At 39.8% G+C, this 26,516-nt stretch overlaps 1 protein-coding gene across 1 annotated transcript; it reads right to left on the reverse strand.

Moving 5' to 3' along the window:
- Window positions 1–1,119: 1,119 nt before the first annotated feature.
- On the reverse strand, window positions 1,120–25,973 carry GLDN (gliomedin). The gene is made up of 10 exons (XM_063449053.1): window positions 25,502–25,973; window positions 23,853–23,904; window positions 20,567–20,584; window positions 18,415–18,531; window positions 17,714–17,869; window positions 13,332–13,460; window positions 10,101–10,184; window positions 9,896–10,021; window positions 7,697–7,847; window positions 1,120–1,869 (listed from the first exon to the last, which is right to left on the reverse strand). The coding sequence occupies exons 1-10, from the start codon at window positions 25,874–25,876 to the stop codon at window positions 1,404–1,406; spliced, it is 1,674 nt and encodes a 557-aa protein (XP_063305123.1). The 5' UTR covers window positions 25,877–25,973; the 3' UTR covers window positions 1,120–1,403.
- Between the last annotated feature and the right edge of the window lie 543 nt (window positions 25,974–26,516).

Below are 26,516 nucleotides of genomic sequence, written 5' to 3' on the forward strand. Positions count from 1 at the left end.
AACCCACTTGCCAAAATCAAACTATAGAAATATGATTTTGTTTTAGTACAAGAATTTACAGGTATAAACATGGCACTTTGATACAAGAAGATTACTTCATACCAGACAATAAATAGCTCATTATTATACATTCAATTTACTTAAAGGGGCAAGTAAAGAAAAACTTTTTTTTTTTTTTTTGTCAATCTGAAAAGTCACTGAATCTACAAAAACTATTTTTCATAACTGCAGAAAGTAAGAACTCCCTTTCAGACTAGTTTAATGCCTGATGATCTGCGTGTGCCAAACATGACTTCTAAATGTTCATCATTCATTCTCTCTAAAGTTAATGTGATATACTATTAATTTATGGCAGGCCTGGCAGTAGTTATGAAGAACACAGTATACTTTTCAGCTTCCTGATTAAAAAATCAAAACACTTGAACCCTAAAGAAATGCTGCATTGTGGATTTATCACCACTGCTTACCATCACTACTACCATGGAATTCATTGACTCCACCAATGCCCATTAATTCCAAATTGATTTAAATAAAAAAAAATGATTTTTTTTCATGAAACCAAGAATTGTGGATGACCGACAAGAAGATTTCAAATTCTAGACTAAAATACTCAAATTGAATAAAAATCCCCCAATCCTGTCATATTTCAGCTTGGCTAGGCTTTTGACCTAAAATTTTCTATATATTTTTTTTAAATTCTTTACAATTCCAAATGTATTTAATTCTAATAAGTATTTCATGTTTTAAAACACTGCACAATGTGTATGTACACCAAAAATAAAACTGATGAGAATTATGCAGTATATCACAAGGCGATTGTAGTCATTGTACTGTGTTGTTTTTCTTTAATCAATTAGTTGCAAACTGAAGTTCGTAAGCATTGCTTTTTGGTTTGGTGTTCTTCAGAAGAGTGCAGTGTTTGTACTGTCAAATATATGAAACCTCACTATTCACTTGAATGCGCAAAGTGCAGAGTGGTTTATAGGCCATGTACATTTGACCAGATTCAAACAAGATCTCTCACTTGCTTTTTGGAAGTTAGAAAATGAATTAGTTAAACTGGATTTTTATTTTGTCTTTCATTTTTTTTTTTTCTATGAGGAAAAATTGATCTTTATGTTTTTATGTTTTTTGTAGGATTCATAGTTGTTGTCATGGTGTGTGGAGTATCCCCCTTAAATTTTACAACTGTTTTCTGTGTTTAGCAAAACAGTATTCACATTTATTTCTGTTCTAATGTTAAATGTTTTAGCAAACATTTTTCTTAGCTTGTGAATGTTGTAGACGTGTCAGAAAAGAGCACATTTTGTTTTATCTACTCAATATAAGAAGGTTTTCATGTTTACTGCCCTTTTAAGCAGATTTTGTAGGTCATCGGTTTGCAATTTAAAATGTACAATATTTTATGTTTTAGACATAAAGTTCACAGGATACAACAATAAATTTCCTTCTTCCCATGCATACAAATGCTTATCTTTAGCATTATAGGAAAGCATAGAGAGAACTGATGTTGATGACCTCATGTCAAAGCTAGCTTCTACTTGTTTACCTTTTAAGAGGTCAAACGCAAATGTCACCCGCAAATCTTTTGTATCAGTAACATAAAGAATTCCACATATAATAAATGCATTTCCTGCTTTTGTTTTGGGGTATGTTGTGTTAATGTGTTGGGTGATGGAGAATGTTTTTTCATCCAAGTGAGCTACCATTATGGTTTTGTCCGCATCAGAGGAGTAGATGATCCAAAGATCTTTTTCATCTGCTGCTACGTGGAAGTAGGACTTTGAGTTTGAAAATAGGTAGCTTCGATTATGATAAGCTGCATTCTTAATGCTCAGCACTTGAAAAGATTCTGTTTCAAGTTCAAACCTAGGGTAAAAAAATGAAAATGAAAAATGAATGCGTAGATTGCACAGTAATAGCTGATACTTTTTAGACTTTTTACTATGAGAAGGCTGGCAAGGAAGCAGGGGAGCAATGCTCTCTACAAAGAAGAATTAAGAACCCATATGGCCCAGGCAAGTTGCCAGTTTGGGACATCCAGTGCCCCATCTAACCTTTGGGCCCAAGGCGACCATCTAAAGTCACCTTATAGTTAATCATGCTCGAAATCCTATATCTGGAATATAGGGTTTGTGAGTTGCATACTTGAAGAACCATTATTCTGCTGACTCAACGCAACTGGAGATATGTTGGGATGCCTGTTAGCAGAGTACCGCACGTCTGTAATGCAAGGCAGGATTTGTGCAAGGGTGATGACCCATAATCGCAGGTCTCTTTTGGGCTATACTGTCGCACTGGGATGTTTCCAGTGTGACTGCAGTAAGTGAGTAAGAGCAATAAAACCCCTGAATAACTAACTGTAAGACAGGGAATGCCGCTTCAAATAGAAACATAGAATGTGATGGCAGATAAGAAACATTTGGCCCATCTAGTCTGCCCAATTTTCTAAATACTTTCATTAGTCCCAGAGTCCACCCTCATTCTTTATTGAATCAGCATGTGATCTCTAGACACATCAACAGACCAGGTTTTGAACTTATCCCCATTGTAATAGAATTAAGAAATGACTAAATCCTGGAATGTTGGTGTGCATTGAAGGCTGGGTTGTGAAGTTCCGTTATAGGGAGCTATTGCTTTAGGTTTGATTAAAAATTAGTACTTACATTCTGGGGTTGACTGGACTGTACCTCTCTTCATAGAAAGCAATCATGTCAATACTGGGAAAAGGTGTCTAATAATTCTGAATGACAACTTTTAATAAATTGGGGGCGGGGCCTAACCAGCATGGCCGACGGACGTGTGTGAGAAGAGCTCCTCACACAAAAAGAGACACAAACGTTTTAAACGGAGATATCACCCCTAAAAACCGAATCTAACGCGAACCTACAACATAAATAACCGACGGGGAACCCTCCCAAGCGAACCCAGAGACTCACCCAGCAGCCTGAAGCCAGAAACAGATCCTGCGGCCTACTCATCTGGCGGATCCCGGGAGGGGAGGAAGCGGCCGATCCTCCACCTTGGGGCTGCCGGACTACTACAGCAGACCCGTTCCCCCCCCCCCCCTGGACCGGCGGGGGTTATCCCGGTACCAACTGAAGGACAGGCAGTTAACTCACCCCAGCGGTGCACCACGTTTACCCTCACACCGGGGCCACAACTAAAATGGAGATAAGCACTGCGAGAGACTGGGAAGCCGACTTCAATGCTAAATTCGACAGGGTGTGCGCAGCGTTCTGGCGCCGGATGGAAGCCCGCGCTCAGCAGGCGCAGCCCTCCAAAACCCAGGCCTCAAAGCTCCAGACTGAAGCCTGCCCAACAAACGGCTATGTCAAACCGGCAGACCAAGCCACACAAGTGGACAACGCTACCGCCTCAACCGCACTGGCCTCTTCTGAGCCGGGCACTCACCTGGAGATACTTCTCCTCCACCAACCACACACCCAGAGAGACAGCCGGGCACCGAGAGATCCTTGGGGGTCTATGGGCAAGAAGGCGCGGGTCCCCTTCAAGGCCTCAGGCCGAGGACAAGCGGCACACAGACGGCATAAGCCTGCGCTCAGCTGGACACAGCAACTGACAAGGGCACCCAAGCGACCAACCGAACCGGAAGAACGAGCAGAAAGGGTGCAGGAGACCTCCACTAACAAACAGAGCAGAAAACGACCCACTCCACGACCCGAACTACAAGCTCCCCACATACCCAGCAACCAACGGGTCCGACTCAAGCAGTCGCGAACGGCACGACACCCCCCTATGAGCGGGGCCCAAACCCTTCCATGGACACTATTCCAAGCATCCTCCAGAAGGGCACTACCCCGAGCCTCACTCACCGACCCTCGCTGCTCTGGAACTGCGGGCGCAACTTCGAGGACCCCGGATCGGAGGATCCCTCGCACAACGCCCTGGCTACTCCGCCCCTGCAGCCTCATACCACGGGGCATCGGCTAATCAGCCCTCGGAGGCACATGCACGTGCAAAGGACACTTGCGGTACCCGCAGCACATGAAGTCCTCCAGGCATCCAGGGACAACTCCAGAAATGACACCCACACGTTATTTTATGTTTAACATTTGCAATTTGCTTACTGCTTGATATTTCTGTTTGCTGACTTCTATACCATTGTAAACGTGCCCTCAGAAAGACCTCAGCCGACCATAACGAGAACCCCGTTGTCTCTCCTGCCCACCTTACTTCCACACCCGTCAGGTAGACAGTCACATAACTGCAGGCCACCTAGCGACTACTAACGCAGGTCATTTAGACGGACTGCTGAGATAGCTACTTCTAATGCCTTACACTAGTCTGGGTACAACAGCCTGTCCTCTCACTATTTAACACGACACACACTAATATACCTGTCCACTCGACTGTTAATATCACAATACTCAACTGTATAAACAATTACGCAGACCCACAGTCAAAATGTTCTAGATGTTGTGGTATGACTGTATAAACCATAATAGACCATGTTAAAATAACCTCAGCTTCTAAAGCTTGAATGCATCAACCTATATAGGCTCATGCAAAAGACCAGCATGTTTAGAATCTTTAAATCTGTTCCTTATGTTTATTACATGTAACTAAAAAAAAAAAGTGCAGACCTGGCTGCCATTACAGATGGGAAACGACAGACAATAGTATGCCTTCACTAAGCTGTAATGTCATGTAACAATCATCACCCGCAAGGCTGTTGTGGCCAGGCGGGTTGTTTTGTAATTACCCATGCACGCAAAAATAAAGAATTGAAGAAAAAAAAAAAAAAAAAACTTTTAATAAATTGGATCAACTCCTCTCCTTTTAATCTAATGAGCACCCCAACCTGTTCACCAAAGTTCAATGTCTTCAGCATAGAGAGCCTCATGGCTATAGTCCTAAACCAGTCATAATATAATGCTTTGCATAAGCATTCAGCCTCTTGGACATTTATACATTTTATAATAGGGCTACAACCTGAAATTAAAATGGATGTTATTGAGGTTTTATCATTTTAATACCTTGAAGTTGCAAAATACTTTTATTGTGATATAATTATTTTTAATGAACTGTTTGTTGGTTGCAAATTTGTTCACCCCATTGCTATGGCACACAAAAATATCTTCTGTGATTACCAATTGCATTCAGAAATAATATAATTAATTAAATGGAGTGTCACATGTCAAAATAAATACATCGCTGAGGGAGGAGCGTGGACAGAGCTGAGCCAGCGCCCAGGGACATTAAACCCTTGTGAAGAAATCCCTCTTTATGTGTACTATTTCTTCCCTATTCATTCGGTAGATAAAACTACCGAACAGAGACCACCCCCTGGCTCGTTAAACTTCAAAGAATGCTTCAATTGAACCCTCTATCTGTGCGGCCAGCGTTCGTACTACCGAACGCCACGTGGCTGAAAAAACGTCAGCCATCTTTTTTCCGGCGAACAAAGGCAGCGGGACTTGGTCGTCGAGTGTCTGGAACTAAAATCGGACACTTGACTTCCCGAACACCGGTCTCAACAAGCGAACGCTGGATCTCTATTTCCCGAGTAGCTAGAAGAGCGCTATTCGGTACTTTTGTACATTCGAATGAGGGGAACAATCGCTGCTAAGAGCCAGGGGAATCCATTCGTGGAATTATTCTTTTTTTGGCACTTAACTGAATAGACCGGCAAAACCACCCAAACTCCTGGAACTGTTTTGGGTAGCCACTTCGTGGTTAGCCAGTCACAAAGGACTTCCACACTTTTTGAGAACCCTTGAACCGATCTGGGTGAAATTTGAATATGTTGGTCACCCTGATCTGGGCTATCAGGGGACATATTTGTGGGGATACCCCATCTCTAAAGGGGTGTTCTGGATATTGGGGAAAATTGTGATTTTTCTGCCTGGAGATAATCAAGTTATTACTTTATCAGACTTGATTATCTCCAGAACTAGGGGAGGGAATTGTGTGTTTTACTGTTTTCCTGTAACTGATTGGTTATACTGTGTCCCTCCCTGTGGGATGTCCCCTTGCATGGGGACTTGCATAAAAGCCTGTGTGTGGTCATTAAAAGCCAGTTCTGTTGTACCCTTCTTCTTGATTTCGGCTGATGTTTGGGGACTCGTATGCTTTATTAAGGGAATTATCTTGTAAAGCGATTTGTATTCGTATGGAGTTCGTCTATTCTATCTACCGAACGGAGAGCTATACTCACTGATGCTCTGGCGGTTCGGGAGGAAACTACCGAATGAGGATTGAATATACTAGGTTTCCTTACACCCCTTAATAGGGGGAGGGAGGGATGCCTTGACAAAGGGGCAAGCTATAGTGCCAGGAAAACAAGTTTGTTTTTCTGGCACTATAGTTTCCCTTTAATCAATAAAACATAAAAAATGGGAAAGGTTGTAACGTTTTTAAAATGGTTAAACAACTTTACTATTGATTTTGTTTGCTAGGTAAATAGCGGAGTTTGAAATGTTTTACAATCCAGCTGCTTTGATATAGAATGTACGATTCTTGGTTTAGTTAACACCCCTGAATTTGTACGATACATTTTACCTTACCTGGTGTGAACACGCAATGGCTGTTATGCATGTAGAGAAAAGGTTTTTTTAAATCGTCATGGAAACCAATAGAATGTTGAGTTCTCCATTTTTCGAACTATATCCCAAATCACTCTTTATATATAACCTCCTATTATTGAAGGACCACTCTAGGCACCCAGACCACTTCAGCTTAATGAAGTGGTCTGGGTGCCAGGTCCCTCTAGGATTAACCCTTTTTTTTTTTTTAAATAAACATAGCAGTTTCAGAGAAACTGCTATGTTTATAATAGGGTTAATACAGCCTCCAAATCCTCTAGTGGCTGTTTCACTGACAGCCGCTAGAGGCGCTTGCGTGATTCTCACTGTGAAAATCACAGTGAGAGCACGCAAGCGTCCATAGGAAAGCATTGTAAATGCTTTCCTATGAGACCGGCTGAATGCGCGCGCAGCTCTTGCCACACATGCGCATTCAGCCGAAAGGGAGGATCGGAGGCGGAGAGGAGGAGGAGAGCTCCCCGCCCGGCGCTAGAGAAAGGTAAGTGTTTAACCTCTTCCTCTCCCCAGAGCCTGGCGGGAGGGGGTCCCTGAGGGTGGGGGCACCCTCAGGGCACTATAGTGCCAGGAAAACGAGTATGTTTCCCTGGCACTATAGTGGTCCTTTAAGCCGTGAACATTTTCAGCATTTTTCTAAACCTGAGTCCATGTCCCATCTGTTCCAGTTCTAAAACAAGTTACAAAGCTTTAACAAGTGCAGCCGATCAGGTTAAGTGCATCCTGGAATATAGTGTCTTATCAGGAAAAGAGAGAGAATGTTTTTTTTTTTTTTTTTTGTCAAATGTTATTTTATTAGTACAATATGTGGAGTGGTAGATGGTTAATGCTCTGCTTATTACTGAATTTCCCACTTTATGCAGCCCACTCATCTTCCCACTCATCTACCTTAATGATAAGCTTCTAAATATGTAAAAGTAGTATTATAAGCTTGCACATGTGTAAGCTTCAATTATATGTAATTATGTGTAGTATTTGTGACAGAAAAAAAATCAAATATTTCATTTCACATGGTGTTTATAATATTGTACATTTTAAGTTAATTATATTTTATAACATAAATGTTATAATTAGAACAGTTTGGGAAACTAATTTCCATCCTGGTTTTTTTCAGTAAAAATAATAATAATTACCTAACAATTGTATCAGATCCTCCTTTGTGGTAATATAGTGATTTATTATAAACTATATGTCCGCATCCATGATAGAACCAGCGCAGTTTAATGGACTTGTAATTATCATTCAGAAGCTCTGTCAAATTTTCATATTGTTTCAGTATAAGACCTGTTGAGAGATACATCGCAAATAGTTCATTCAAAAGCTGAAATGGGAGAAAAAATCCCAAATGAAGCATATAAAATGGAACAGTGATATTTAATAAACTTAAATCCTGGTTGGAAAAACCTTGTGACTAATTATTGGTGTTCATTCACTACAAGTCGGTGAGAATTGAGAAGGAAATTGCATGTTTTAGGGCAAATAAAGCTGGAGTTTGTCTTTGGAATTCCATTATCGTTAAACCATTAAAAAAATGTTGTATCAGAAAATAAATCTCTTTTATAATGTATTTTCCATCTTTCATTGTTTAATCAAGTGATCAAGTGACGCGACCTTGTATATAGCTGCTAGCTGTCTAGGCATAATGATATGGTAAGGATTATAGAAAGGTATGATATCGCATATTAATTATACTTGTACAGGGTAAGTCTCTCCGGTAGAGTATTCAGGATCGAATTACTTTACAAAAGTATATTTGATATGGTACACAGATGTGTTTACTGACAAATACATCTGTTTATATGAAATGTACTTGTGTCTGTTGTGAGTGGGACATCAATTAATCTCTCACTGCTTTCCTGACAGATATACAAGGAGAATATTTTAGATTAACCTAGGGATACCCAACATTGGCCAAGTTTGGACATTCTGTCAACAGAGAATGGAAGTTCCAGATGCTCTACTAGTTGAGCATCCAGCTGAAGTAGAATGTGGTCATGCAAGTGACAATGGCCTAATTTACAGTTCGCCAGTAGATGACTGATTGTTCTGGAACTGAATGTTCTGACATACTGTCTGGCATTTCTCAAAGCTACCACATCCCAAACTTCACAAACCTTATTTTTTTTTTCTGGCCAGAAATGTACGTTTTGAAATGTGATTGCATTAAAACTGTTTATAAACCATGATTTAATCATTTAGAATGCAAATGCAATGTAAGGTAAGACTTGATAGAACAATATATGTTAGAGAGAAAAAAATTGAGCCTATGTTTTTTTTATTTTTTATTATAGGTTTGAGGGGGTTATTGATCACAGCTTGATGGTTACAGAGAGCCAGGTATATTGATAAAGCTAGTCAGTGACAAGTGTATATAGACTACTGTAGTGGTGTTGATGTGAGAAATACCCTGGACCCGTTCCCTGGTAATGGGACAAACTGTTTTGCAATACTCTGCCCTTTTACCTTGGTCTCTCTCAGGTGATCTGGCTTCTTCAGAGCTACCGAAGTTGGATGCCAATCCCATAGGTCATTCATTGGCTGAGAATGTCAGCTGGGTGGTCACAGCCAATTAATGACTTTTTGTGCATTGCAATATTCACAGAATTAGCAGCATCCTTAAATATCTTTGTATATGAAGCATTTCATACTCAAACTGTACACACACATAGTCCAAGAAGCATGATTACTTCAAGTAACCCTGCTACATTACATTACTAGAAAAACAGATGTCGCATGGTTTATTGTGAAATCCAACAGCTCAAAGACAGCTATGAATCTGTAATCAATGCTATTAAGGAATCACATGAACATATTATTATTATTAAGTATGTGTGCCTTTCTTTAAGGTGTTTATTCTGTTCATGCGCTCACAGTTAGGACTATTTTGTGTATTGGTTATATGTTGGAAAAGCATGGACAAGTCCTTTGAGTGCTGAAACCACTAAGTTTTTAATGGTAAGGTTCTGATAACTTGTGATCGCCAAAACTTGTGGCCTTAACAAAACAAATCGAGTACAATCTAATTGATCCAATAATGCTAAAAGTGATGTTTAAAGTTTCGGAGTAGTGGGATGTTTATTTCTAATTAACAGCTGTTACCATGATGATATCTATAAGATATGACGTTGTGATTTGTCTTTATGTTTTGAAAAGAAGCCACAAAACTCCAGAAAGCACATCTCTAGATAGGTTCTAAGCTATCCAACGGACAAAATCTTAATGTTTTTAACTTAGATTACTGTGCAAATGTTTGTTTTGCACCACTTCATTATCTCATAAGAAGAGGTCAGAACATCTCAATCTATTGAGCTAGAAGTTCAACAGCACGTTACCTGAAAAATGCCCGGCAATCCAAATCCTATCATCACTCCTGTTTGAAGAGTCCATCATCCATGCTCCAAATGTATCTTTTACTTTGGCAATGTGAGTTGGACTATCTATTGCTTTTATAGTGCAGTCTAGAAGAGAAGAGAAATTATGTCAACTCAACATCTATCTTTTCAGATATCTTAGACATACATCAGTTGGTATTTTTACCTCCTTGTTTCAAAGGCTGTGCGTTGTTTTTCTCATTTGTTTTTCCAACCATGGTGTCATCATTTGCTACTGTACACAGCTCACCTAAAATGCAATAAAAATCATTTGTAAATAAAATTATTTGTTGACCCAGTCAATAATGACCTAGTTTGCATGGTATGACTATTGAGCATTTGTTGCCATCTATACCATATACAAATACAAATACTTTAAAATGTTTACACTAACAAATTTCAAAATGGCCATTTGGCTTTTTTAACCATAATTTAATTTGTTGAGTCTAAATAGATTAGGTTGCGTTGTGGTAAATAAAGGCTTAGAGCAATAATCAAGAGGTCCCGGTGACTTTGTTTTTTCTTGCGGTAATGCCTGGAGATTTAGAAAATTTAATTTTAAACCAGTACATGAGGCCCAGGATTGTAGACTCAAGAATATCTGTTAATTCAAAGTCGGTAGTACTTGCAAACACCCTCATTTTAAATAATGCTTGTTTATTGAATTTGACCTTTATTTGAGATTTAATACACAGTAAAACAGTATTGTGTAAGCTGTATTTGTTTAGTGAACTATAGGTTATAGTGAATATGAAGGTGGGAATGTTTAATAGGTGGCTTTAATTTTTCCATATATTAAAAAATGATTAATAAATAGATTATTATATATTATTATAATCATAAGAAATGTGCACCAGCCCTATCCCATGTGTTTTGTGCACAAATATTTAGATATTAGTATGAAGGGAAATGACTGTACCGTTATAATCCTATCATACTTACAAATGTAAAAATATATTATAGAATACATGCCAGGGTAATATTTATATTTAAATTTCATTTCTGTTTCATTCATAGAGAACACAGTTACTCATTTATACTTTTACTTTGCCTTTATATAAATATATATATATATATTTTTTTTTTTTTTTTTTTTTTAATTGCTCTTTATTTTATTTTAGATTTATTTTCACAATTTTATTCACTGGTATAAGTCTTGTTATGGTAAGCTGCACTCTGAGCAATGCAATGAAAAATATAAATAAAATGGTTTCTTTTAAGAAGTTATCTGTTCGAGTGGAAGAGTCAAGGACAGTAACAGCAGCCTAACATCAATGATCTGTGCGTATTTGGGTTTAGGGAGTGTATCTTCTTGATATCGTTCATATAAACATATACACAATAGTAATAGTAACCCTTTATTTGTTCGCCTACTTTGTTATATTTCGCAACAAAAACTGAGAATATGAGAACTCTGTGAAGGGGCAAAAGCTTAGAGAAACTCAATCGGTGTTCATTTTGTCGACTAACAATTTTAGTCAAAATTTAGTTGACTAAAATTTTTTAGATTTAGTTGACTAAAATGACTAAAATATGACTAAAACGGCTTTTAAGTCAAAAGACTGTGACTAAAAACTAAATTGTCGCCAAAATTGACACTGCAGAGAAAGGCAGGGAAAGGGGCTAAAGAGACTACTGGAGATTTATTCGACTAAAATCTACTGAAAACCTAAAACAATTCAGATAACTAAAATACGACTAAAACTAAAATGGCTTTTAAGTCAAAAGACTATGACTAAAACTAAACTGAAATGTGACACCAAAATTAACACGGAACTCAATAGCTTGCCCTTCAGGAAGTCCTCGCTCTCAACTCAACATGGTTGCTTACTTGTGCCGTAACAAAGAGAACCTATACCATTCGCATATCTGACCGATTCCACCCATAAGGGCACTCCAGAACCAAAATGCCAGAAAGATCCCTTGCATGAGAGATACAGCAACCCCAGAGGTTCGTTACGGCCTTCTTTAGGCCTGCTCAGCAAGGTGTAACTGACACCCTTCTAAGCACAGTGAGCATGAGGTCCACGTCTATATTACTGTTTTAGCTTATGGAGAACCCAAGCAAAAGCATTGCAACAAAAACTTAGAATATGAGAACTCTGAAAACGTGCCATCATTTCAGTTCTGGTCTGTGAGCAAAAGCTGTTTTGAGACCTGAGCAGACATTTACCAAAGGGCAAGCTACTGAGTTTCTCTGAGCTTTTCTCAATTCTCAGAGTTCTCATATTCTCTGCTTTATGTTTTATTTTAAGAACCAGGTTATTCTATATGTCCGATAATTTTAATTAGCATTTTTGAATGATATAAGTTTATAACTGATAAAGGCGTTGACACTAAGATGTGATATATCTCTATATATATCTATGGCACTGGCGTGATTATACCAGGACATACTTAAAAACGAGAGAAATCTCAATGCATCTTTCCTGGTAAAATATTTTATAAATAAATAATACATACTTTGAATTGTGCTAATAATTAAACAGTAGACAGTTCAATTTTTAAGAAATCCTAAATAAGGATATACTAATAAAATCTAATCCTGTCATATGTTTTCAATAAAGGAGGTGACAATTCACACATATCACACAATCTGTCTGTTCTTTCTACAGTTACATCTTTGTTTCTCTACATGAGGATCAAGCCAGCTCAGTGAATTATGTGCAGAAACCGCTGTGTCCGCCCGTCTGTTGCCTCAAAAACCATAACGAAGCTGTCTGCTGACAGATTTCAATTATAAATTGCTGAAGGTACACTAGGACGCCCTGTTTTTACCCCATTACATTATTTAGGTATATAAGTAAATTAGCTGGTAATGTGGAGGTTAAGAGATTGAAGAGCATTTGGTAATTTTTGTATAAACGTATAATTGCTGTATTTGTCTTGTATACTTTGTAATCTCTTTCCGTCTCATTAGAGGTTGTGATTGTCTCATTAGAGATTGTGATTGTCTCATTAGATTGTGAATTAGCTGAAAGCAGCAAAGTGAATTGTTGAGGTGTTTTAGTGAAAGCTAAAGTTTACAGTTTGAATTTCCATATTTCAGTCTAACAGTACAACTGCAGGTTTGAATAATTTAGTATTATAAGAGGGGATAGTTTATGGTGTTATGGATTTTGAATCTTTTGCAAGATTCCACTGTTACATCTATACAACCTTAGATAAGAAGTCTAGACTTTTCAGTGGTGCTTCTCTTTTACCATCTAGGTCCTAGGACCTCAGGAAGGGGAAAACACTTCAGAAGGGGCTCGAACCCATGTCCAGTGCCTTATCCTTTGGACCCCTGGGGCAAACATCTTTTTATCTTATCATTGTTCATGTTACGGACACACATGTAATAAAATAATAGTTTATAATATATATGAAATATGCACAAAATGAACAAGTTACTTACCAGTGCATTTATTTGGGTCCTGCAGGGTCTTTTGTTGCAACTTTGCTTTTTTTCTTCCTACAGGTACTTCAGGTCCCGGCGGACCAGCGGGGCCTGGTGGACCAGGGGGACCCATCTCTCCTTTCATACCTAGAATACACGGTGACTCGTTTATAAAGCAACAGGATATATATCAATCTGTTTTCATGCTGCTAACTTGGCAAGCATTATGGCTAACACGTGTTTTAGAGCAGCCACATCTAGATATTTTTGATCTCAACCTTCTACATTTACCCCTAAGGAAATAAACATGTCAGCCTTTTCCGTTTAGGTCTCCATGCTGCCATCTCTAATCTACCTCTAATCTATCTCTAAATAGGAGTATAAATTCAGTGTAAATTGAGGGTTGGAAATGTCAACTCCATAATCCAACAGCTCAAAGACCTCAGCTATGAATCTGTAATCAATACTATTAAGGAATGCACACGCACATATTATTATTATTTATATAGCGGAAACAAATTCTACAGTCCTGTACAAAGGGTGGACTAACAGACACGTAATTGTAACCAAACAAGTTTGACGCATAGGAACTGAGGGGTTGAGGGACCTGCTCAATGTGCTTATATGCTAGAGGGAGTGGGGTAAAGTGGCACAAAAGGTAAGGGTAAGGTAGAAAAGTAGGTTGCTAGAATAGTATTCATTGAAGGCTTAGTGTTTTGTTTTGAGGACAGTTAAATCCAACAATCCAAGCAAAGTCCTTTTTTTTTTTTTTTTTTTTTTACAAATTCTTTATTTTTGGTAATTTTTGTTTTTTTGAGAGAAGAGTTACATAAAGAAAAGGGACTTTAAGGTTAAAAGTCATAGTTATACACATGAGTGGGAACATTGTACAACAGATAGTATTGGTGTTTACATAAAGGTGAGCAAATTAAGACTGTACAACACTGGAAACTGGAGGACTTTGCAACTGTGAAAGTAGTACATGGTTCTCCATAGCTCAGCGAAGTTGGGTAGGCATATTATATGTCAGAGAACAAATGTATTTTCCAGATTTCCACCCATCTCAATAGTCAGGTCTGTTAACTCAGGGGAGGGGTAGGTATCTGTGACGAAACGCCATCACTGAGTGTCATGCCTACATATGGACCCTGTAAAAAGCATGTGGAAAGGCTCGTTTTGTGTGATTTTTCCTAGTTTCTTTTTGGGATTCCTATATGTGGGATGTATATTTAATAGTTCATGTTTTATGATCTGTAATTCTAGTGCCTGGGGGATAATTGGGTTAAGCAAATGTCTCTTTTGGATATGATATTGAATCAAGGGTCTCCTGTTTCTGGAAGTCTTGATTATTACCATATCAAAATACTTCCTATCTTAGAGGCAAGCAAGACATATGGCAGATATGAGCTCACTTTCCAGGACACTGCTGTGTGACTTCCCATACCCTACAGAATAGCTCTGCTGGAGTCCAAGCTTCAAAGAGGAACTGGGGTTGTAAGCTAGGACATCCCATGCAATCAATTAACCCCATTTGAAATATTAAAATGTGTGCGGGGTTTTTTGGAAATTGTAGGTTTGCTGTACCTGAGAGGGGACTGAATTCTATGTCAGACACAGAGCATCATGGAAGGGATGACCCTGTAATGTTGTGTTGGAAACCCAATGGGGCTATGCATAAATACTGTGTGTTTTAATAAAGATTGCCAGAAAGTTGTACCTCCAGAACTAGGTGTTATCCAGTTTCGGGGGGGGGGGCAGTGGGGATATGGAGGGCCTGTACCGTCGGATAGGATCCCACTTCGAGGAAAGGCTCCTGCAGAGGTTACAGGATGTCTGCGCTATAGTGATAACCCCATTCTGGACATGAGCATACCAGAATGGAGGGTAGCCCTCCGAATCGATCTCTGGAAGGAAGACCTCGAGGAAATGCGACCATTCCCGGTGCGAGGAATACCTGGTCACCGTCCAGCGCCAATGGGAGCAACTAGAGCTGCGGATGCCGTACCTGGGAGACCAGCCCTTAGAGGAATGGGTGATAGAACTGGAGAGGCTGGTCGAGATCGAAGTGCGGTTGGATGAATCTTACCAGGCCCTGACATGGCATGCATGGTTGGACTGGCCTGAGGGCATTGAGGGAGAGAACTACGATGGCCCTGGTCTGCTGTGGGAGGCTTTTGAGGGTATGGCGTTCGGAGCCCCCGATGATTGCTGCTTCTGGCACATCCAAAGAGCATCGAGAAGGCAGCTCCGACCTTACCGAGATAGCGGAGCTGCAGCCAGACCTGACTTTCCTGGCTACCTTGGAGTGGGAACTTGAGCGAGACTATGTTTGCCTGTTTAGCTGGTCGAGTTTCGTCCGGCAGTGTGAGGTCCAGGAGTGTTCCGTCCTTCCTCCAAAGCGGCAGTGTGAAGTCCAGGGAACAGAAACAACCGGTCTCATTCCCCAGCGGCAGTGTGAAGTCCAGGGAACGGAGACAATCGGTCTTTTTCCCCAGCGGCAGTGTGAGTTATCGGGAGAGATAATTACTGGTACTGCTGGTGTAGTGGATGAGACTTCCATCACCAGTTGGTTTTCCCGACTCTTCCTGAGGCTGACCCCTGCAACCTGCTATGGTCTGGACAGCGGGTAGCAGGTGAAGCTCCGGCAGCCACTACCCTTTCTTTAAGGATGGATCCGCATCCGAGCAGAGCACAGCTGACCTCTGCTCTCCCCTTCCCCTGGTTCCCGACCCTGGCTGTCTTGCAGGGTCCGGAACACGACTTGATGTGGAGGTGTGGGCCTCCGGGCAGAGGGCAGCCTCTGCTCACCCATGGTACACAAGCTGGGTCCTGGCAGCCGTGCAGGGCCCCAGAAATGAATAAGGTCAGAAGTGCGGGCCTGAGGGCAGTTAGCCTCTGCTCACCTCTGATAATCTGGAAATGAATAAGGACGGAGGTGCAGGGCAAGGCCAGGAAGCCTTTGCCCACCCCTGGTTCCGGAGCGAGGCCCTGGCAGCCATCCAGAACCCTAGAGACAAAACAAAATGAATGAGCCTAGGCAGGGCCCAGGGGGGGGAGAAAGGGTTAATCCCTGGGCCAGCTTGTAACAGCTGGGGGAAGATGCAGCGGGGAAAGTTCTTGTAAGGACTGAGAGCTAGTGTCACGGTAATATACCCCAACACGCAGGAATAGTTCACAGTCAAGAGACAAGAAACAGAGTTCGTCTTACCGGACCTTAGAATGGCCGGACTAGGACGAGAGAAAGACAGAGTCAGAACAAGCCGAGGTCAAGGGAACTGAGAGACAGCGTAACGTAGAACAAGCCGAGGACTGGTACACAGAGGACAAAACAGCGGATAAGCAAGCAAGGATAAGGAGAGAGCGGAGTCAGGAACAAAGCCAAGGTAAAGCACCAAAAAACCAACTGAACGATACAAGCACTAAAGGGAACTGGACAGAAACCACGATAGGGCAAGGAGCAAGGGGAAACAGGTGAGTATAAAAACCCTAAGGTTCACTTTGATTGGCTCCTGTCATATCCACGCCCCCAAAACGTGAGTGAATGGGGAATGTGGCCTGACAGGGGCCAATGGGAGACTGATTCTAATTTAGTCTCCCACTGTCCCTTTAAGAGCGCGCCCGAGACGCGCGGCGCGCTCTTAGTGTCGGGCGGAACACGTGAGCGCTTCTCGCGGTCAGTGCCCGCCTGACTGAACTTCTCGTTGGCTGAGCCGCGCGCGGCTCGTGCAGGAGCAGGACCGCGCGCGGCAAGAAGAGAGGACCCCGGCCGGCCCCTGGAAAGGGTAAGTACCGCTACAGCTAGTTCCCCTATCGGTTCCCCTGTTCCAGCTAGGAAGCTGTCCCTGTAATGGAGGGGTCCATTGCAGTATCTATCTCTACAGACCCACGGGTAGAGGTTGTTTTTTTGGCCCCTTTTATGTGAGAGGTGAATGGTGAGTTATCGTGGTCGTCCATAGTCACCTGTGTGTTCGTGATTGGGTATCAATTGCCAATGCCAGTAGAACAAAGGGGAGACGAAGAGGAAGAGGGCAATGAAAAAGACTTCCCTGGTGACCTGCCCATGTTACTGTTCCGCAAAGAGTCTTACTATGTGAGGAGTGGGAATTCAAATAGCCAAATGTCCCATATTTTATTGAAGTGTTTTGTGATGTCGTGAACAAGTGTGGGAAGGCTGTCCATTTTTCTAGTATCATTTACTTTACGTTTCACTGTTTCTGTAGAGGGAACGTCCTTGTTTTTATCTTTATTTTAAGGGTAAAATTTTTAATTAATTATTTATTTTAATGGAAATGGTTTCATTCTGATTCTGTATGGTTCTGTGTATTTGATTATAACCAATAAACAGATACAATATTCATAAAAAAAATAATAAAGAAAATGTTTTGGTAAATTTATCCCACCTTCAATAATTACATCATTGGATGGATCTCCCTTGTCTCCTTTATCTCCCTTTTCACCCGTCATGCCTGCCAAGCCATCTTTGCCAGGGGGACCAAATTCACCAGGGTCTCCCTTTTCTCCCTTCTCTCCTGGTTCTCCCTTTACTCCTGGATCTCCTGTACAATAGAGATTTTAAAGATAAAATCTGGAGCAATTTGTTTAAGAAAAACGATATCTTTAAATATGTTCATATAATGCTATTAAAATCGTATATAAAATCAGTAATAAGTACAGAAGCACCTCCGGTAGCTGTCAGGAAGACTAGAGGTGTGTTTAGCCATGCATTCAAACCATTGACGTACCTACTAAATAGCAATGTCACAAATCACAAAATGCACATTATGCTTCTATCTAAGACTGTATCTATAATCTTCTAATATAATACTTATATATATTAGACTTGTATATATACATTTAAGACTTGTGGTGTTTTGTGTGTGGTTGATCTATAGCAGGGATAGGCAACCTTCGGCACTCCAAATGTTGTGGACTACATCCCCCGTAATGCTCTTACACCCATAATGCTGGCAAAGCATCATGGAAGGTGTAGTCCAAAACATTTGGAGTGCCGAAGGTTGCCTATGCCTGATCTTTAGTGTATGAAAGAATGTCTTTTTAAACATGATTCGGATGAATTTTCTATGGATTTGTAATATATTACCCATTTTTCCTCTCCTTCCTTTCTCTCCTTGGTCTCCTTTCAGCCCTGGTATACCAGGCAAGCCATCTGAGCCGTTATACCCTGGTAATCCATCAATTCCATCGATCCCCGGAAGCCCTATATGAATATATAAAATAAAAATATGAATACTTATGTAAAGCTGCAATCATGTCTACAGAAGATTAACTACCAGACAATGTTCTTTTCATTTTATGGAATTATGGAGTTATTAGGTACTTTGATAAATATCGCAATTAGAATTAATGCATATTCCAAAGAATTGTTTTTTTTCTCCCAATGTATTTTTCTTCCTGTTCAAAACTCTCTACATTTTCTTTGAAAAAAAATATTTGAAGCTTTTTGCAGAGTAATCCTGCCACCTTAGCCACAGCTCCCCCTTTTTAAGAATGTCTTCCTTAATGGAAGGTAAACAGTAAAAGTGTGGCTAAGTCAATGAAAAATCAGAGTGAGCTGACCTGCCGACGGGGTTGACTAAACCCCCATTTCTCCACATCCAAAATGTCCTCTTCTTATATGTCTTTCAATGTCTAAGGGAAGTGTGGTAGATAATAAGAGGACATTGATTTGCTCGGGGCAGAGTGATGTATATAGTTCAGTTTAAACAAATCTCTCATTTGTTGAGACTCAGAGTATGTCTAATCACGATGTTTCTTTAGGGGATATAACTAAGGGGTCTGGGTTACACTGCAGAAAACTGAAAACTTTTTTTAGGAAGAGATTTAAATGTAGGAGAAGAATACAGCATGAACATGAGGCCAAAATCTATAAAATACATTTAAGTTGGTGCCCAGAGTGTTCCTGGAACTTCTGACAAAGTTCTTGGCCAAATGTCAAAACAGAGTTAATTGTAGCTTGTCATGATAAACCAGCAATGGGATCCTTGAGTCAAATGTTAAATGACATTATATAGTGCAGCTAGTCCTAATGCAGTGATGACTAACCCTGACACTCAGATGTCTGTAAACTATATTTCCCAAAATGCACATCTAACCTAAAGGAAAAATTGTTTATGGGATATCTAGATCACAAACAACTTGGCACTAAAATTAGCCATTTTTTTTAGGAAGGCTAAAAATTACAAGAAAATCTATTCCGGATCTGTGTACATTATATATTTTCCTCAGATCACCAATATATAAGGAGGAACCATATTTATATTAAATAATGTAAATAGTCTGACGTCAAATTGTTTCCAGGTTAATGTCATGGTAGAAGTTAAGATTAAAGTTATGATGGGAATTGATGGGGGTTAATAAAATGCTTGAGAAAATAGAGAATTATATTGGCTTTAGATATCTCCAATGAAATGGGTAGGTTGGATTATGGGAAAGAGAGTTCTTCAGAGTTAGAGCAAACTGACAATAATTAAGCCCCAGATATAGAAGAACAAATCTTGGCCTGGTTCATTCAGTATTTCATTATGAAGCAAACCTCTGCTGTATTTTATATGCCATTATGCCTTGATGTCCAGGAGAGACACCCAAGATAGAAATCAACCCATGTGAGTAGATATGCAAGCAGGAACCACCTCCAGCCCGTCTCTGCTTTCAGCATCCAAACTCATATTTAGATTCTTAAAGACTTCTGTTATCCAATGTTACAAAAGAAATGTAAAATAAATATGCTGTCCTCAAATAATTCTGCACCAGAACATTATGATCTACCAAATCTACTAGGTAGATATCGGGCCCCAAGGAAACTGAGTTAAAAAGTGAGTTATCAGAACCCACACAACTCACTAATATTATAAATATTTGGATCAAGGTAGTGAGTTAAAATCTCAGTGGTCTATTTTTTTTTTTGCAGGTTGAGACCAATAATTAGTTAGTTAGGTAGCTCATGTTAAATCATGTTAGTTTTTGTGATTAATCTTGTGATAACTCAAACCATCCTAGGTAACTGATAAAAGTTTCTGCTAAAGAAAGCATCACACAGAGCCAATCCCGTTTCACTTGACACAGGATAGGATGGTTTAAATGCCTGGAATGTCAGATAATTATCATAAATATCACTACAAAGATTGCAGGAAACATAATTTAGATCACACTTACAAATGGAACCTGTGTGGAAATTGTAATGAATGTAGAAATAAAATTAGGTTTAAAAAGACTTAAATAATAGAATTTCATACCTGGAGGTCCAGGTGGTCCTGTAAAGGAAAAAAAATATTATTAATTTCTTTATTTATTGGTAACAATTATAGGAAAGAATAAATGCTGTTTTTGTTTGTTAAGATTTTTTTTCCCCAGTAATACGGGATTGCAAAATATATGAAAATTAATTCTCTACCTTCCTTCACCTGGCCAATTAACAATGGACAATAAAGAGATGTATACTTCGTGCTACGCAAAACGTTGACGTGAGCACTCTAGTGAGACATCGTAATTAAGTAATTTTGGGCCATAGATACTGCCTCTCCAATCTTTTAAATGAAAACAGTGCATTTTTAAACAACATTATTTACATTTTGTTAATGGCTCTGGACTGAAACAGATTCTCTAGAGCAGGCATAGACAACCTTCGGCACTCCAGATGTTTTGGACTACACCTCCCATGATGCTTTGCCAGCATTATGAGTGTAATAGCATTATGGGGGATGTAGTCCACAACATTTGGAGTGCCAAAGGTTGCCTATCCCTGCTCTAGAGGCTCTGAAATGTGGGCATCCAATGCTTCTCTATCGGAAGAGACACTGGATTGGTGGTTTGTGGAGATTGCTACACATGCTCCATGTGTCCTCAGTAGTGATGTACCGAACGGTTCGCTGGCGAATAGTTCCTGGCGAACATAGCGTGTACGCGTTCGCCACGGCGGGCGAACACATGCGCGGTTCGATCCGCCCCCTATCCGTCATCATTGAGTAAACTTTGACCCTGTACCTCACAGTCAGCAGACACATTCCATCCAATCAGCAGCACACCCTCCCTAGCAGACCCTCCCACCTCCTGGACAGCATCCATTTTAGATTCATTTGGAAGCTGCATACATTTTTTTTTTTTAGTTTTTTGTATTATTATTATTATTTTTTTAATTCTTTATTTTTGTAGTGCATGGAGGTATAACAAATGAGCATGGGGTACCCCAATGGCATTCCTCATGCTTTTCAAGTAACAATTGTAACCATAGGGTATATGTTAATACCCTAGTCAGCGCGGAGCCCTCCATGGGTGAAGATGGATTAGTTTTTTTTTGCGCTTGGGTTTTTTATTTTATTTTTAAGTTCGACGGGTATGATGGCTTTTTATTTGGCTGAAAAATTAAGATTTTAGAAAAAAGAAGACGTTGAATAGTAAGTTGAATTTTACTTTACAGGGTAGTAATTTTATTCCCCCCTCACTATGTTTTAGGGTGAGGGGGGTAGGTAGGGGCTTTTTTATTTGGGTGTGTGACTAGGGGCTTGGGGACCCCTAGTAACCTTTGATGGGGGAGGGGGGGATTTTCATTTAGGGCCCCCACCCGCCGCTCAGGGGTGGGGGCCAGGGGGACAGTAGGTCCCCCTCTCTTATTGTAACTTAGGACCCCTACCGGCCACTCAGGGGTGGGGGCCGGGGGGAGGACAGTAGGGTCCCCCCCCAATATTCTTTTATAGGGCCCCCACCCGCAGCTCAGGAGCCATGTTACTCTGTATATAGAGGGAGCCATGTTTACACTGTATATAGAGGGAGCCATGTTACTCTGTATATAGAGGGGAGCCATGTTACTCTGTATATAGAGAGGAGCCATGTTTACACTGTATATAGAGGGAGCCATGTTACTCTGTATATAGAGAGGAGCCATGTTTACACTGTATATAGAGGGGAGCCATGTTACTCTGTATATAGAGGGAGCCATGTTATTCTGTATATAGAGGGAGCCATGTTTACACGGTATATAGAGGGAAGCCGTGTTACTCTGTATATAGAGAGGAGCCATGTTTACACTGTATATAGAGGGAGCCCTGTTACTCTGTATATAGAGGGAGCCATGTTACTCTGTATATAGAGGGAGCCATGTTACTCTGTATATAGAAGGAGCCATGTTACACTGTATATAGAGGGGAGCCATGTTACACTGTATATAGAGGGAGCCATGCTATTCTGTATATAGAGGGAGCCATGTTTACACGGTATATAGAGGGAAGCCATGTTACTCTGTATATAGAGGGAGCCATGTTACTCTGTATATAGAGGCAGTGGCGTACTAAGGGGGGGGCGGCGGGGGCGGTGCGCCCCGGGTACCACTCACTAGGGGGGTGCCCGGGGCGAACTTTCGCAGGGGCGGCGAAATGCCGCCCTGTGTCTTGTGTACAGAGACCGGCCGCTAATAAGACTATCTACCCGAGTTTCCCATCCAGCAGCAGCAGGGTCCTCTGTTCTCACGATCCGCAAGAGCGTTGCCGTGGGTTGCAATAGTACAAATAGTACATTTAAAAAAAAAAAAATACAGGGGGCTTGTTGTCACCTTTCGGGGACCCTTGGTGTTGTACGTGGCTGGGTGGAGGAAGAGACCTTCAATGACATCAGTGAGGACAAGGAACGGGACATGCTTAGCTTGGTATCCAACCTTGTGCAAATGGGGAGTTTGCGGTTGTGCAAAGGGACTGTTTGCGGTTGTTTGCGGTGCGTTAAACGGGGAGTTTGGTCTGTCACTGTGAAGCGGGCGTAACCCTTACACTACCTGATCGATACAACATCATACCTGATGTTTTAAAGCATGTTATTCCAAACAATTTAGGAATGTTAGGTGATTTATGCCCTCTATGGATTAAAACCAGACTCTGCATCAAGTTTTGCCATGGATCCCCCTCCGGCATGCCACAGTCCAGGTGTTAGTCCCCTTGAAACAACTTTTCCATCACTATTGTGGCCAGAAAGAGTCCCTGTGGGTTTTAAAAATCGCCTGCCCATTGAAGTCTATGGCGGTTCGCCCGGTTCGCCCGTTCGCGAACATTTACGGAAGTTCGCGTTCGCCGTTCGCGAACCGAAAAGTTTATGTTCATGACATCACTAGTCCTCAGTGCTGATCTATAAGAAGCATCTAACTGGATAAAAGTTATCTATTTTCATGACACAATGGAGGAGCATAGAGCTGCAGCAGGGAGACTTTACTGGAGCTGCAATTAATGTAAATAATTTTTTTAAGGGGATAGTATTTTTTTTTTTTAAAACGCAACACATCTAATACAGAAAAAGTTTTTAATTCACATTACATTACAGAATTAGCAGCATATTTATGCATTAATGAGATAAAACTACTGTTAAATACTCCACTATTCATAGCACACATCAAACATATACTCTGGTTCTTCCAGGAAACAAAGATTTTGTAGCTCATCTTTTCTCAAAGAGTGCAGTGAACCTTAAGCGGAATGTTTTGATTTCATTTTGTATGCTTGTAACAGAATCCAAGTAGGACACGCAGTAAACATTTAGACATACCTGTTAGACAAATTCCTTTTGTAGTGTTGCACAAATCTAGCATAACCCGAACCTAAACAAACAGTTGGAGAAAGGATGTGATTCTTGGAATGAATGAGAACAATCAAACTGATATTGCATGATTTATATTAAGCCTTTAAGAAGATAAAATACATTTATGTTTTTTTCTTCCATTTAAAATGATTTACCCTTTCTGTCTCAATATGACATTGCAAAGAAATGTAATGCAAAAATACAGAAATAAAGGCTACCTTAATTCACTAAATAGCAAGTTTTGTTGACTTTAGAACCAGTGTGCAAAATGTAGGCCAAAACAGCTAAAACAAAGAAACTTACACCCCAGTCGATTTATAAATTTGTTTCCATCTTCACTATTTTGGCCTAAATTTAGAACGTTGGTCCTTTTTTAAAGTAATTATATAATATATATATATATATATATATATATATGAAGAATAGTAAAAAAAATTGTTTTATTTTTCATTTTGCTTATTTTTGTTCAGATCTTTTTAAATCTGAACGAATTTTTAAAAGTTCTGTCGGTACATTTCCATTCAGAGATGCAATCATGACAACTTTAAACTACTTTTACAACATGCTGCTGAAAGGATAGTAATAGATAGATAGATAGATAGATCTATTGAGAATTGAATAGATAGCGATTCAATTTTAATCTAGATAAATATTTGTACTGAGAAACTTTGGATCAAGACTTTGGCTTTGTTAAAAAGTTCAAAGATTTATATTCTTTCTAAATTTTTGTCCTGAATATGAATGCAATACTGAAAAGTTTCAGAGATAGTTTTTACAGGTAATTACATAAATTGATAAATAATCCAATATGCTTCTATTTCCTCTGTTATTTCTTTTCAAATTGTTTTTATAAGATTTTTACATTTTACAGCAAAAAAAATAATGAATAGTAAAACATACTATTAGGGGAAGGAAAGGGAAGGGGAACTAAGAAAAAGGGGGGAGGGGGGGGGAGGATCCCATCCATAATAACAGCAAACATAATATTGCATTTACATTCTATTGTGTATCACATAATCGTAATAGTAGATGACAATTATAAATCATAGGATTCATTATTTTCCCATTTATCCCAACTGTATTGAAGTTTCACAAATAAACTGGAATTTTGTCCGTATGACATTTCGTGCATTTTATTGCCCAAGACTAAATTTAAAATTTCTTTGACTGATGGGGTATTAGGTGATTTCCAGTATCATGGCAGACAAGAGGTAGCAGCAATTAGGATGTGGCCTCTGATAATTCATCTCTTTTGGCAACAGACTCCAGTAATTGTTTAAATTATGCTTGTTCTGATGTAAGGGTGCTAATGGATAAGACTACTTTCATAATTAGTCTATGTATTACTTTCCTCTGTTATTTCTATGCAGCACGTGAGTACCTTTGTAACAAATTTTTTTTATCTTTTTTTCCATCTAAACCTTTTTAGAGGGGTTCAATACAATACTAACGTTTAGATGTTTCAGAGGTTTCTTCTACAGGTAATTCTATGCTGCATAAAGGTTGCATCAAGATTATGACTATTAAGGTTTGTTTAAACTGTAACAGTAAGGGAGATAGAACAATAAGCAGAAGTACCCTTGGATTCCTTTATTAAGTAGCATCAGAATTCTTACCGGGACCATGGTGTATGTCATCATCATAAGCATGTCTTCATTTTCAGCTCTGATAAAGTTGTCTTGGGGTTTGTGACGATGACTCCTTTTGTTCCTGGAAACCTGTGGAGCAGTGTCTTCAGAGTCTGGCTTTTTTAACTCTGATATTAGCTGACTTAGGTGGGAGGTCAACATGTCCTCTTTTGATGGCCTCTGGTATGACTCCAGATCACTAAGTCTAGAAGAAATCTCTCTCCATTGCAACAGAATAAATAGAGTTCCACCTGCATTCAGTAGTGTAAATAATACAAACACCACTAAAACAACTTTAATCGCCATGCTTGTCTTTTCTCCTTCAGAAGAAGCCAACAGGCTCACAACCTTCTGCGTCCCCATTTCACAGTGTATAATAGAAAGATGGTAAAAATTTGCAAATCTTAATTCCTTCCTTCTTTCATTCAAACAATCCACAAGGAATATAGTGTCTTCTACTTGGTACAAAGCACTTTTCATGGGCTGGGGCTGGATCCTGCTTTAAATGCCTGGGGATGCCGTGGGATGTTAGACAATAATTATACTTTTAGATCCTAATTAATGACAGGGAAGTGATGTCAAAGGCGTGCATATAGGATTGGCAAGGAGGGGCTTTATAAGAGAACTTGAGAACTCCCTAGTATTACTCCTGCAACACTGATTCTGAGTTCAGAAGAAAGACTCATTGCTTAAATGCCACATTTTTTAGGACCTTGATAATATTTTAATTGTGCACGTTGCAAATACTTGCATGCCTGCTTTTACATGATCATCACACATAGTCAGAAACAACTGTGACTTTTAACGCAGAACCTTATTAATCACAATTGGATAATATCTAGTTAAGAGGAACAGCTGTGTGTTCAAAATAAGTGTTTGAACTTGTCTTGCGAGACTGAGATTTAAAAATGGTTAATTCAATTTTATAATAAATTTTCTGTGCTGAAATAAAACCGTAAAGCTGCAGAATTCCTCGTAACATTTTAACAAGATTTTAAACACA

The sequence above is a fragment of the Pelobates fuscus genome, chromosome 3, assembly GCF_036172605.1.
Source record: "Pelobates fuscus isolate aPelFus1 chromosome 3, aPelFus1.pri, whole genome shotgun sequence".
In the NCBI taxonomy this organism is placed as follows: Eukaryota; Metazoa; Chordata; class Amphibia; order Anura; family Pelobatidae; genus Pelobates; species Pelobates fuscus.

Excerpts from the sequence above, each read along its gene's own strand:
- GLDN (XM_063449053.1), bottom strand. The coding sequence starts at position 25,876 with ATGGGGACGCAGAAGGTTGTGAGCCTGTTGGCTTCTTCTGAAGGAGAA. Across the intron at positions 17,870-18,414 it reads AGGAAGGAGAGGAAAAATGG|GAGATCCAGGAGTAAAGGGA; the intron begins GTAATATATTAC and ends TCTATTGTACAG. Across the intron at positions 10,185-13,331 it reads GGACCCAAATAAATGCACTG|GTGAGCTGTGTACAGTAGCA; the intron begins GTAAGTAACTTG and ends ATTGCATTTTAG.